General features: G+C 39.7%; 1 protein-coding gene across 2 annotated transcripts in view; it reads right to left on the reverse strand.

The window, feature by feature from the left end:
* Positions 1–14,665, reverse strand: part of DCLK1 (doublecortin like kinase 1) — a 249,647-nt gene that overhangs the window by 32,006 nt on the left and 202,976 nt on the right. For both annotated transcript variants that reach the window (XM_059816171.1, XM_059816180.1), the window contains exons 6-10: positions 13,898–13,982; positions 12,429–12,537; positions 7,502–7,559; positions 6,623–6,742; positions 680–826 (exon numbers count right to left, since the gene is read on the reverse strand). In XM_059816171.1, coding sequence (XP_059672154.1) covers positions 680–826; positions 6,623–6,742; positions 7,502–7,559; positions 12,429–12,537; positions 13,898–13,982 — 519 coding nt within the window. The remainder of the gene's footprint in view (positions 1–679; positions 827–6,622; positions 6,743–7,501; positions 7,560–12,428; positions 12,538–13,897; positions 13,983–14,665) is intronic.

Genomic DNA, 14,665 nt, shown 5'->3' on the forward strand with positions numbered 1-14,665 from the left:
ATTAATTTCTCATAAGAAATAAAACTAAGTCAGTTGGAGAACACAATTGCTGCATTCAAGAGTGCAAAATCCTCAGAAGGACTAATTGTCAGGGTATGTTTTTCATTGTCTTCAGTGGATAGGGCTCATAGACATTCAGTCAGGAAAAGGAAAATTCAGGCTATTTAGTAAGCGTAATAACAAAAAGTGTTATGGGATTATTTGGGAGATACAGCAGGGAAAGGAAGGACTCTGAAGGCTCTTCCTGGTTCTGCCCTGACATACTACATGATTAGGGCACAACATTTACACCCACCATGTTTGCAAAACTGAACTGCTGCTAATTACTGAGGCAGCTGCAGAAGTACTGAATGGTCTATTGAGGACAGAACACCTTTGTATTTATGAGAAGCTTGAAATTATACTGCAGCTCACTGAGAGGTCACTTCTAGTGATCACTGAAACAACTCCATTGCTGTGTCCTGGGGAACAGTCTAGACATACCAGCTAATGTTAATGTACTTTCTGTGATAGCTGTTATTCTTAGGAGAGCTTTACAATGCTAAGGTTAAAATTAAAAGACCAATGACTTAAAAGACTGAAATAAACTTGGTGTGTGTGTGGAGGGAGGGAGAAGCACAGACCTTCTCTCACACACTCCCAAGTTATCAACAATACTGAAAGCTGAATTTGCACTTACCAGTAGGTTCTCTGGCTTGATATCCCTGTGGACAATGTTCAGGCTGTGAAGATATTTGATGGCACTGGCCAGATTGTAAAGCATCCCACTGGCATCCCGCTCTGTATATTTGTTGGTGGAAGTAATAGCATCAAAAAGATCACCTCCCTGAAGCAAAATGACGACGGCATATGAGCAACATTGCTTGTGAAATGACTGAAAAATTTAAGGAAGATCAAGGAGCATCATTCATAGACGAGGAGGAGGAGGAAGGAGAAGCAGCACAGCTTCCTTGCAGCTATAAACTATGGGTACTGTGATGACATCCCCCATAATAGCAGCTGAACATATCAGTAATTCAGAAACATTTGTCATGGCTTAGTTGGTCAGCCAAGAGGCCGGAGTCTCTACTGCAAACCATTCCCACCTGCTGCTGCTTTTGTAACACGTCCACCACTTGCCAACCTGTGTGTCCAGAGCCCGTTGCAAATTTCTGGCATGTCTACATACTTGGCTGTCATGATGCTGTGTACCAACCCTTGCCACTCTATTATAATCACAAATAGGCTGGCATAAAATTTTTGCCCAGTCTGACTGAACACCAGAAAAATGAAGAAATTCTGAGTAAAACTCAAACCAGCTACCTGTCATCACTGCTAGCGTATTTTACAAGTCTGTTTACATCTCATAAAGCTTTGAAAATGTGGATTTTGGAGACCACTTTCTCTACACAAGAGGTGAAGGTTTTGGTAGTGTGATGCTCTCCTTGAGGCTAATACTGAAGAAGTTCCCAGCATATGTGTCAGGCAGTCATACTGGAAGACACTTAAGAATTAACATTAGCATTTCACCACAGATTCAAACACAGACAGCAACTTGTCCCACGTCCAGCTCATCATGCTGTTTAATTCAGCTAAAAGCTACTGCCAGTGAAAGAAAAAAAAGAAAAGAAGAGAGAAAGAAAGAAGAAAAGAAGGAAAATTAAGTGGAAGTCCTCGAAGTTGAAATGATCTTCACCAAGATCTGAGGCAGCCATGACATTTGAACCGTATTTCCAGAGCTGAGCTGGCAAGTGGGAAGAAGAACATGTAAAAGCTTGGAGAAAGACCAAAAAATAAGTTTAAAGAAGAGATTAAGGAGGAAGCTTGACAGAGTGGAGGAAAAAACAAACATCTTTTGAGAGATACTACTCAGAGGTATTGGGCCTTCGGCCAAAATCAAAGCAGCACCGTAAAGGAAACACAGACCAATGGAAAAAAAAAGAGGAGAGAAATGATAATTCTGCAAAAACAATGCAAAAAATCCCTGCTGCAGTCAAAACATCAAGGAAAAAAATATATCAGAGACTGTATTTTAAAGGAAAAGTAGGTATTTTCTGAAGGCAACAGAGGAGTCCCAGCTTTGCCAACTCTCATGATTTTATCAACAGCCTCAAGTTATTTGGTGGGTTTTTTTAAGGCTCAGCTCCAGAGTAAACACTGTTTTCACTGAGAGAAAGGAGGAGGCGTAAGAAACAAATAAAAGATTTTTTTCCAGGAATCACGGCTACAGAGAAAAAGGTAGGAAAATACAACCACCAAAGACTCAAACCTGAGAAAACAGACATTACTTGTTGAAAAAAACCCAAACAAACTATTAAAAATTTTGCATTGTTGAGGTGCGGCTGAAGTCTGCCAGGGAGGGTTTATTCCCACTGTAGATGCAAAACCCCGGCTTTGGAAACTTCTTGCAGCCAACCATTGTCAAATCTGGACCACATCAATACCTCGTCCTCTGGGTGGTGACTGATCAAGGTACATCAAGATACTTAGTGTCAAGAAAAAGGAGGAAGAAAAGGCCAAACTAAACCAGATAGAGGATTAGGCAGAAAGGCCAAATATTTGGCAAAAGTACAATACCATGTACTTCATGGCATTAACTGATCCCTAAGTATTAGGTATCAGCATGTGGCAAAATATGTGGGATAAATAATCTATCTTCCCTAAGCTCCTTCCTGTGAAGCCCCTGTACCAGCTGCTTTTTAACATGAGGTAGTGGATTAGGCAGATCTTTGGTCTTATCTAATACGTTCCAGATGTTCAGGAGAAGTGTCAATAACATCAGCAAAGGATCTGTCTCCAAACAAAGAAAACAGTCCGAGCTGAGATGTGAGGCGCGAGAAGGAAAGAAGATGAACCTCAAAAAGGGAAAGGAAAATTTTGGCCTTAAGTCAGAAGAAAAAGAACAAATGTTCACGTGCAACGGAAACCTAAATTCAGAAAAAGATAGAGGCTGCAGAGCACATTAACAGACGGTCAAGCCAATTGGAAGCAGAATCATTTTCTCCTTTTAAGCAGTTTACTGTACTCGGTCAAGTTTCTTACCAGGTAGCCTGGTGAGAAAAGAGAGCATATATTTAGTCTGTGGGATTCTCTGCAGCTAAAAGAGAGGTGCTATCCTGGAAAGAGTTAACAGAGCTGACAGCTATATCAGGCAGAATTGTTTTCAGACTTCCCTTTCCCCGAAGAGCACTTTAACCTGCAAGGTTCTGCTTAGCCGATTCACACAGCAGGTCACTATCATTTATTCAGGCACAAGGGGTGAGTTCAGGATGACATTTCAGTCTTAAATCCCCTCTTCTGGAGTGAAATGGGACCAGCAACATCTGAATGCAGTTTTTATCATCTGTGCACATGAGGAAGTATACTTGGAAGTACAGTAACCAATTATTTATTTATTACCTTGTTATGTAAATGATATAATCTCTCTTTTCTTCTGCAAAAGTGAAATCATATCCTGGAGCAGTAAAGGAAACTCTGCAATAAATCTTGCTTGTTAAATTGGCCAAACCCCTGTTAGGTTTGAATAACAATTTTGTTTCGCTGTGTAAAAAGGCAACGTGCCAGAAACCAGGTCCTTGCTTCCTTTTACAAGCACCACTTGCAATGTGTTTATATTTGTATTTATGAAGTGCTTTTTCTTACACTTTACAAAGCAATGAATGGCCTATCTGCCATGAGGTGAGGGCAGTATTTGCAGCAGCCACTTATGTCAAACATGTTACTGCCAATTAATGCAGGGTGGTATTAACTGAAACCGTGCTCTGCAGTATCAAGCCTTTTCTCCTTGAATTTCTTTCCTGTCTGTGAGTTTGATTTAAAGTCAGGTCTTCAAAAGTCAGTCAATAACAGATGGTTAATCAATTCTAACAGTGCACACTATGAAATGGCAACAGTCAGCAATTGGTGAATTAACAGTTAATGTCTTTCCAGAAATACCTTCTCTGGTGCCCATAGAGTATAACAAGGCTTTTTTTCCAATGAAGTATTAAAGAATAGATGTTTGTTTCAAAGAAACAAAGTTTTCTTCCCAGGATCAGGATATTTCTTCTAAATTTCTTCTATTATTCCACATAAAAGTAAAGAACATTGAAACAGTGCTCTCTAGGATATCTGAACTACAGAGATGTTTATAAAGCCCTTCTATAGCATAACTAAAAGCATAAATAACTTAATGTATGCAGCAATCCTGAAGAGTAAGGAAGAAAAGAGTGCAAGAAAACAGATTTTTCCAGAAAGTGAATATAATGGATGGTTTTCTTGATCCACATTTTTTTAGGCTAGTTATTTTGTTAGAGTTGTCGGTCCCCTCCTCTCTTATTTAGCGGAGTAGGACACTGATTAAAAATCCACTGGAGACTACAGTTTGAACTTTTTTCAAGCTTGAATAGCACAGCAGGTTGCACCCATAATACCAGCTATGTGCTTACGTCTTGGCATGTTAGACAAGGCACAGCTTTTATTTCTTAGCACACCTCTTGGGGCCCAGATGAAGGATCTGTCAATGCAGGCTGAAGCCGTGGCTACACTAGATTACAACGCTGTGCAAGACTATTGAGGTACCTTTGAACAAGCTCTCATGGACACTGGGAAAAACCTACAGTAGCATGGATCTCAGAGTGAGCTCACTTATCATAGAAAAGAGCAGTAATTATGATTAAAATAGTGTTAGATGCCTAATGGCATCTGGTCTGAAGCTGTGCTGTTTCACATTGCACTCCTGAGTGCGAGAGAGGGCTGTGACTATCAAGAAGGTGGGGAAATTATTCTGGGACTGCTTACACAGAGGGATTCGTGGCATGGAAGAGTGCCAGTATTTTGGTTTTTCTTAGGATTTAACCTCTCCGTGAAAGACAAAATGGGGATGCTGGGTACCCTGTCAGCTCCTTGCCACCAGCATGTCCTAGTGTGCTTCCTCAGAGCTTGGACATGGTGGACAGTAGGGTTAGTGGGACCATAAGCTCCACAGCACCACTCAAACCAAGTAAGGCATCTGGCAGGCTCAGACCTAAGAGGACAATGTTGCCATCTCCTAAGCTGTGGGGCATGGCCTGAGCTTCTCATGGATAACAAGGCTGTCCCAGCCTGCCACAAGGTCAGAGAAAATTTGTGGCCATCCACCCATGGGTCACACTTGACAGCCTCCCAGCTCTACACTGGCAATGTGGCTTGTGTCACCGCTGCTGCCACGGAGCATGGGGGATAATGGAATGAAAAAAACCCCCACCTTTTCATTCTCCTTGCTCTCCTACTCCAGCCCAGAGATTGAGAAGTTCTTTAAGAAACACTTGGACCGGGGACCATCCTATCTAACATCTCAACGGAGGTGCCTACATTAAGAGCATCCCCTAATCTCCATCTACAATCAATGCAAAGCAGATAACAATCCTGCTTGTGAAAATTGCTTTCTCTCATGACCTCTGGTGGTGCCTGTTTCTAACCACACATACAGTGGATGTCTACCAAAGGTGACCACACTTTTAATTTAAGATAAGTGGAAGCGATCTGGCTGCCAGGGTTTATTGTAATCTTTGTCCTTAAACACTTAAAACTGTGGATTTCCCAGGTGCAGGCACAATAGGCTGCCCCAGGAGAATGTACTGATCAAGACACAGAAGTGGAGGTAGCTGCTGGAAAGATCTCCTTCCCACAGAATAGCTGAGGAAGGAAGGAGAATTGCTAATTCCAACAGTCAATGTGAAAAACGGGTGTATTCTGTTAAAGTAAGTATGGAGGATAAAATGTCCTCAGTGATTTTCTGTCCTAATTTGTACAATTTACTCAAATGTATTTTTACCACCTTTTATGCACAGTGACATACTTGTGTATTAGTACCAGAACCGAGAGCTAAATTCATACTTCATTCACTGTGCTGTTGACAGTATGGGGGGCAAGAGATGACCTGGTCTGAGTTTCATAATCCAGTTTGAGTATGTAATTCCACCAGTGAGTGAAATAAGTGCAGGAGATCTGGAAGTTACTATGAACAAATAAATAGGGTTCCAAATATAAAATACTGCATTCACAAACTTACTTTTCAGAATAGAACCATGCTTTAAACAGCAGATTTTTCTCTTTCACTTCCCCCCTCCTCCAGCTTAAATTTAGATTATTATCAAGAAGGCAAGCCTGACAATGTGTTACTATAAATCAGTAGAGAAGAAAAGACAGGTACTATTGTTTAAATGTAACATAAATTAATAAAATTTAATTAAACTCTATTTTATCAAAGAATATTGAATTTTGAAGGCTGGTATTTACAGCTATTCTGACTGAGTGTATTTTCAATTCACCTCAAGGCAGATGTGTTTCTTTAAGATAAAACTTTTTAAAGAGACTTCTTTTCAGGGAGCAAATAAAACTGGTGATCTCCAAATTACTGTCCATAGAGCACTTCTGAGTGTGGCTTACAGAAAGGTAGACAAATATTTGAAATATTTGAAATATTTGAAAGCTACAAAAAAATATCTGACAGTGGGTTACACATCCTTCAGTAGGGTGCTGGACAAGATCACCTTCAGAGACCCCTTCCATTCTAAATTATTCTGTGATGCCATGATTTTTAGAAAGCTTTAGTACCAATGAAATTTCTCAATATGGTTGAAACAATTCTTAATAAGCAGCTTATCACCTCCAAAATACTCACCTTTACAAGTTCCATGACAAGGTACAACTCAGTTGGCATGTCCATCTCCTCAATCAGAAGTACGATATTGGGATGCTTGACTCGTCTTAAAATAGATACCTCATTCTGGATCATGTGTTCCTGCCACACAAAAGAAATCTTTAATGACTATGGGTTGGTGGGTAAGACTTTCACAGTGGAAAAAGCAGAGAGAGTTGGGACCTGCATGGATTCTTCAGGGTTTTTTTAAAAGGTAACAGACATTGCCTCCAGCAATATGGAAGGAACATGTCTAGAAACAGCATCAGTGTGATAACTGAAAAAAGAACAGAGAGTAGAACACAGGAAAAAAAATGGAGGAAAAGGCACATTTCTGATGCAGAAAAAAGTTAAATATGGAAGCTTCTAAATTTTTTTCACCAATGCAGAATCTTTCAATCTTAAAATATGATAGCATCTTCTCAGAGAACCTTTTGTTATAGACTTCAAAAGCTAACAGAAACTCACTTAGTATAAAACTGACATCACTTCGATTAACCTTGCATACTGTTTAGACATAGTGACCAGTGTTGTTATAATTACTAGCATTATTTTTCTGTTTTCTATAACATCTGGAATGTTATAGAGGACATAATTACAAGGCTAAAGAGAAAGGGGAGTGAGTGTACCCACACACAACCAACCAGCTGGAGAATCAACACACGCATCTAGAAAGGCACGTTGCAGCCTTTTATACTGATACTCCAAGGGTCTCCAGAGGGCAGGCAAAGGCCTCAACCAAAAAGATTCTAACACTTGTCAGGAAGAAGACAAATACCAACAGCTTCCCAAACTGATCTCTCACAAAATGTTTCTTGAAAAAAAAAATCTTTTGGTCTCATGTGATTTTTTTGTACTTACTTTTCCTCTACATTTACTCTTTTTGATTATTTTCAGAGCATATTCTCTAGCAGTTGATCTGAGGAAAGAGAAAAGAAAAAAATTTTATGTATGTTCAATCACATTGCATATTTTTCTCAGTTGAATTTATATTTGTCATTTGAGCACAGTAGGTCTGGGCAAGAATTCTATTCAAGCATTTGTTTTGTCAAGAAATGAAGCTTGGATCTGACTTGAATTGTGAACTTGAGCCAAATTTATTGAATACCTGTGCATTCATTTCAATGTTTTTGAAACAAAATCACTTGATTTTTTAATTTTGTAGTGGTATTTGTTATTTCTTCTGCAGTTTTATGTAAAAATGTTATATAGTATTTACAGATCCAAATCTTCTCAAAATAAAAAAGTTTTGTTTTCTATTAAACAAAAAAACACAAGTCATGGAAAATACATTTATATTTTTACTGAAAATGAAGAGTCATTTGTTTTATCTTAGCATTCGCAACTGCCAAGATAAAAAAGTCAGTCCTTGGAATAATGTATTATGTATTCAGTAAGTATATGATACCTAGCAGAGTTAAATATGATGTTTATGGGACAGAATATGAAAGGTTCTGGAGACAGTAAGAAATTATAGAGAATTAGTTCAGAATGAGAACACATTGCGTGTTTTATTTTTTTGAAACCACATAATATTTATCACTACCACATACATAGATATTTATTATAGAGAATGCTAACATAGAAAGCTAAGCTTGTAGATGAGTTCACAGTATCAACTTCCGTTTCTTAACCAAGTTACAAAACCAAAAGATGGCTGTAAAGATGATACCAAGAAGCTCTGTTCACAAGCTCTAGTTTCACTGTAAGGTTAAAGGAAGAATGGATAATATAAGAAAAAGCTCTTACTGAAACACTTTCATTTTGTGATAAAAATCTAAAGAGTTTACAGAAGTCTAATTCATTGCCCTTAGGCATATGTTTGGTTAAAAAATAAAGAAAAAAATAACCTCTCAAGCATATGGGGTGACTTTTTTTCATTCTTCATTTAGCAAAACATAGTTAAATTGATATATAATAAGTTAAATAAAGAAATGAACGTGCCTAAAAGTGTGCACAGTCTGTCAAGTAGGACATGCAAAGTGAGTCATAAACTGAAAGCACTGCATTAGGAAAACAAATGGGCATTTTCATTGCCATATTTAAGCATGGAGACCTCCTCTGGCAATGATGTACCACCAGGTATTAATTTAAGGGAAAATGAGGACTTCAGTAAAAATTAAAAAAAAACCAAACCACAATATTCTGTTTGAGTTCCCAGGTCAGCAGGGAGCAAAGACAGTCTGTATTAAGACATCAATTAAAAGACTGTGCAAAGAAATCATACTGGATGATGACGTTTATGACTTGGGAAAAAAGTACAGCATGGCTGTTCAAGACTTAAGCAAAGAAAAAATTAAAAACTTCTCACATCTGTACCCCCCCCCCCCCCAAAGGGATTTAATGCTACAGCCCCCAGAAATGGGCCACACTCCGCGTGGGGTGCCCCTTCCCAGTGCTGCTGTTTGGTGGCTACAGTCCCAGTGCAGTGAGGGGACAGGCAGAGATATGGACACTATTTTTGGGGAATAGAAGGAAGAAGTAAGAGAAGGAATATTAGAAATTAAGATATCTGGGGTTCAGACTCAGACAAAATATGCCCTCTTCAATAGCAGTCTCTTTCAAGCTGCTTGGTTGCCCTAGGAATGCTTCCTTTCTGCCATGAGAAAGGAAATTGATGGTTTTTGTTGGCCATGGGAGACTCCATGTACTCCAAAACACTGGGAAATCTGAGCTGGTGAGGAAATGTCAGAATTTGGAAGTATCTGAAAGTTAAAAATGAACACATATAAAAACACCGCAGGACAAATTGCGCATACGATGGAGCAGATATGTAACGAGCAGATGACAAGTCTGACTGCTCTTTGTTTTGGTAAAAAGAAAATTAAAGCTAAGATAATGCAAATCCTTTCCCCTAAAAAGCTGCAGAACCACAGGCTGTCAGCAGTGCTGCAACTTACACACCTGCCAAAAGGTATGCAGAGCCATGCCAGAAACACACAGTGAAATGGGCATATTGCCTCTCACCTATCACTCAACCCAAACAATAAAAAGGTGCCACGCGAAGTAGGAAGCGCATTATGGCTGGATCAAAGTATGCACCCACAGCATGAATGCAGGGCACAGAGTTAGACCTCTAGTTTATAACAGGGCTTCGTGCCACGCTCCCTGGCTGTTTTAACGTTTTGCAAAGTTCATGGAGATTTCCACTGCACGGGAGACAAAAATCTATCTATCATCTTCATGATTTTTGTGTGTGCATTAAATGCATTTGTGTGTGTGTGTGTGTGCGCCCGTGCATTCACAGATGCACAGAATGGGATTTAGAAGTCCCCATGTGAAAATTTTGAAGATGTTTTTTTGTTTTTATTTGGACCGTTTCTTGTCAGAGGAAAATGCCTATGAACGCATTTGAAGCATCAGAGTGGCTAACCAGTGCATACGGGCTGGTCTCCACAGCTATGGAGAAGAAGTACCCATGTGATCAGTGAAGATGTGTAACAAGACCCATTCCTACTTGCTTAACACCTCATGGCGCTACTTCTTTGAAGTTTAATGCATACAGGAATTGTACATCAGAAGAAAAGTGGAAAAGTCCTCTGTCCCAAGTATCACCCCATCAATTCTGGCTCTGCAAATGATGGACATATCAGACTTTGAAGTGAGGTGTTTTCTGCTTAGAAAGACTGTGAAGAATGTTTTTGAAGGGGTTTTACATGTACTGGCTTTAATTTACCCTCTGAGCCTTTAATTTCTCCTCCAACACTTGTGATGGCAAGGGTATACTGGTTTAGAAATGGAAACTAACAGAAATAATTCTACTTTAATTTTCAAGCTCTCCCAAAGTAGTAACTCTCTGACATAAATGGGATCTATGGAATGGTATAGCTCAGAGACCATAAGAGTATGTATCTGGGAATACCTGAGTAATCCTGCTATTTGAGCACATATTCACTAGATACATCGTGTTATCGGATACTTCTGGGACCAGAAGGATAGACAAGAGGACAGGAAACAGTTTTCATTTAAGCTCTCAAGGCTATCGTAATCAGTATTATTTTTAGGTGTGGTGAGATCTATATTTAATTTTGTTCATGTCTTTTCTCTGCGCTTGAGAAAGAGTTGTAAAATGCACACTAGCACATTTGAACTGTCTCTCAGCACAACTGGCATTTTCAGCTGAATGACAGTGTATCAAAACCTCAACCTTTTTTTATTTTGCTTTGTAATCTGTTTCTCTCAGTCACTACTCACTTTACTTTTAGCTTGCCTTTTTCTCTTTTCTTAGTCATATGTTTTCACCCATGTTTTTCATCAGTCATGTCCCCTCCAGAGGGCTTTACAGTGCTTTCTTGTTTTTATATTGTTTTGCTTTGCTTCCTTTAGGTTTCCATATTTCCCGGTTTAGTGTTCAGATCAAACCCTGATCAGTTTGATCTGAACAGCTATCGTCCTCCAGATGACCAGCTCCACCACGAACTCACTCTGACAGAACTGTAAAGGCCTCACAAGAGCTTTGGTCAAGTCCCACAACCCACACGCACACTGTCAGCTGATACAAAATCCACTCTTTCCCCCCTCCCCAGCAGCTGTCTTCATGGTCTCCGATTTGCCAGACTCTTTCAGATGCAGAGTGAGACCTGCCTTTTTCCAAAGAGACTCTAGTTTAAAACCAGCCAAGCTAATTTATCATCATCTGCCATGATATCTAATCTTGACTTACTCTCTAGGGTTAATAACACATTCTTACAGGCTAAAGAGCAAAAGTTCTTCCTTTGAGACCAAAGGTGAGGTTACAGGCTTCTGTAAGAGTCCCCTCTCTAGGATATGGTTATAGGAGATATAAAACTTCACTCGTGGAATTTTGTTATCAGATCTTGACATCTCTATTGTTCTTTCTTTTGGACATCTCCAGCTCTGGCAGTGTTTTGCCTTCTCTGCACTGCTACTATCTGACATGAGCAATCTAACAATCATTTCACATACAGGTACCTTCTGGTTTTTATACCCCATATTCTCCTACTTTTAACAATACCACCAAAAGGCACCTGCAGTTCTGCTCAGAGCATTTCTGTCTTTGGTCCCTATTTTTTACACTCTTAACATTGGGTAGAGCCAGTTCAAACCTGGTTCCTGACCTGCCTGACCAGATTTAGAAACCGACAACCGAGCTAGTCAACCTGGACACTTTCAGCAACACTGACATTTGAGGTGACTTCTGACTTCTCTCACCCGGAGTTGATGTCTAAAATCAGTCTTTAAGGGTGAGTATTCTCACCTCTTAACAGTAAAGGGTACTGAAGAAGTTCGATTTTAACCTCTGCAGTGCAGGATGCTAAAGTTGGATGGAGCTCATTTAATGGCATAAAGCAGGCAAGCAGGAGGTAGATGCCCATTTAATTAAAGATAAACATGGAAGAGGTTACTCCTCAGTGTCAGATGGCAGAATAGGTGGATCCAAAATCAGCTCTTTGTGCTGACCACCACCACTACAGAACGCTCCTATATGTGAAATGTTTCATCAGTCCAATGTAAAGGAAGAGCTGCAAGAACATACTGCAAGAAAATATGTTCTTCCAGTGCAACAAGAAAGATTTAACACAAGAACTGGTAAAATCATGTGGAGTGCAGCAGAAAAAAACCATAAAACTCACAAAGAATTAAATTCATAGATTGGCCCTTGGACTCTCTCTTTTTTTCATATGAGAGGGCATTAGTCTAGTTTTTCCATCTGGCATTGAGACATTACCTTATTTCACATCCTATGTTCTACAAATAAAGACATGACCTAGAAAAAGCATGACATTAATGATTATTTTTACAGTAATAAGCATATTATTCTCCTCACCTTTCTATACACTCCTTCACAATAGCAAAATTTCCATCTCCTATAGTCCTTCCAACTTTATATCGCTCTGCTATCGATGCTGGAACCTGGAAACCTTCCTCCAACACTTCTGAAAGAATCATTAGTACATTTTTATTGTTAGTGAAGGAAACACAGATGTTGCACATAACATGCATTTTAAGTCCACGGTTTAGGAGCCTGGAAACCATTCAGAGTCAGTATCTCACTTACTGTACAGTGAAACCATGCTGCTGACATTGTATATACTCAACAGGTTTCACACAGATACAATAATGAAAAATAAGACTTCTGGGGCTCAAACATACCACCATTCAAGTGTTACACAGTTTACCATTCCCATTGCAATATGCCCCCAGGACAAAACCAAAATTGTATTTTTTTAATTATGAAAAGGCCTCTGTGATCTGCACAAGCGCAGACCAGCCTCTAAAAAAGGTTGGAACTCCTTGACACAGCATGATTAAATATATGTACCAAAGAAGCCCAACACTCAAGCACTTATTTTATTACATCCTGTAAACTGAGACATCCATAAAACTCCTCATGTGCTAAGTGCTAGTTCTCCCCCTCCCCCAATATTAAATATTTAGTTTTTAAACAAATGTTCTCAATAATACTACCTCACATGCAACCTGGGCACCAGATGTTTAGGTAAAATTGCATTACACCGTGTCTAAGCATCAGAAAAGTTTGTAGTTTCATGTGTTTTAGTACCCATTCATGTACCATTATTTTTAAATGTATTTGAAATAGTGTGTTACAAATACCTAACATGCCTCTAAAAGCTGACTGTAAACTGCAGCTGATACAAACTACTATATAAATATTGTAACGTAAAAAAAAGCCTCTCAAAAATGTGACTTGAATTTACGCTCTTTAAGACAATGCTTTTAACTGTATCTTTATCTGTCCTTTGTTTCTGTTTAGTATTAAAAGTGAATGTTATGATACAAGGAGGCTGGGGTTTGCTGAATTCACAGGCAGCATGAAGAGTTACTGCCAGACGCGAGCATACACACGCACTTACATGTATGTGCGTGTGAACTGGCAGTATTGGGGCAGACACTATTCCTTAGCCAACTTGCTCAAAGCCTTAGTACAGCGTGAGACTAGTAATTTCTGAGTAAAGGCCCAGGACTGCAGCATGTTCTTTAGTACCATGCCAGAGGAGACAAAAATTTAGTGAAATAATCCAGCCAGCACTGCGTCACCTGCAGAACTAATATCTAGAGCATCCTGCACCAAAACCACCTCTGAGTAAGGATGGCCAGATCAAATCTGATCCAGAGTGAACCTAACTGGTTTGCTAAGACTGACGAGCCTCCTCATGGAGAGTCATCCAGCCTGGAACGCTCCCACCTTCTCTGGCAGGAAGAATGACTCATTTCCTACACAGCTGCTGTTATCACTACATTGAGTGCTTTGAAATGTCAGCCTTCAAATGTTACCTTCTGCAGGTCCATCATTTTCATCCATAGAGCTGCAAACTTTGGTGGATGCTAATGAGGTAGAGGAGCCACTGTGTTGGGAGCTCTGGAAATGGAGAGACACAAATGAAAACAGATGATTTTTAAGGAGCACGAGTACCTGCAGCATGTTCCTGCTGGACACACATCCTGGAGAGGCTTCAGCGTTCCCTATGGAAAGTATCAATTTACTTTGGTGGGGGGACATGTGGCTGCTTGGGGAGAGTCCAATTTTTCCACTGAAATTACACTTTTGGTACCGCCGTGTACATGGAGATATCCCTGATCCATCATGTGCAGCAATGTGCAGGAACGCTTTTATGTATGGTCCATTAGTTTCTCCCTATTCCACACACATTTTGGCAGGGAAAACTGAGGAGCTGTATACCCTCTGCAGGCAGGAGACTGTTTTCTCAGCAACACCATTAACCAAGCAGCCCCTACAAGCACAAAGGTCTGTTTTGACTGACGTTGGCTTTGTTATGGGCAGAATTCCTCACTTTTGCAAATCTCCCTCTGGTGAAATCCTCCCCAATTGTGTTCTAGAAGGCAGAAATCATTATGGTAATGTATGGAGAAAATAAAACATCGGGGTGAATAACGTTTGCTTTTTTGGAGAAGCATTTGATTGGGTATAGCTCACGTGAGGCATGAGTCTGTACCTCAGTTTTAAGTACTTGTACAGCAAGTGTCTACGTTTGTCTATACAGTTAATGGGGGGAGGATGGTATCTCTATGGTCTCTAGAAGG

The sequence above is a fragment of the Gavia stellata genome, chromosome 1 (genome assembly GCF_030936135.1).
Source record: "Gavia stellata isolate bGavSte3 chromosome 1, bGavSte3.hap2, whole genome shotgun sequence".
Taxonomy (NCBI): domain Eukaryota; kingdom Metazoa; phylum Chordata; class Aves; order Gaviiformes; family Gaviidae; genus Gavia; species Gavia stellata.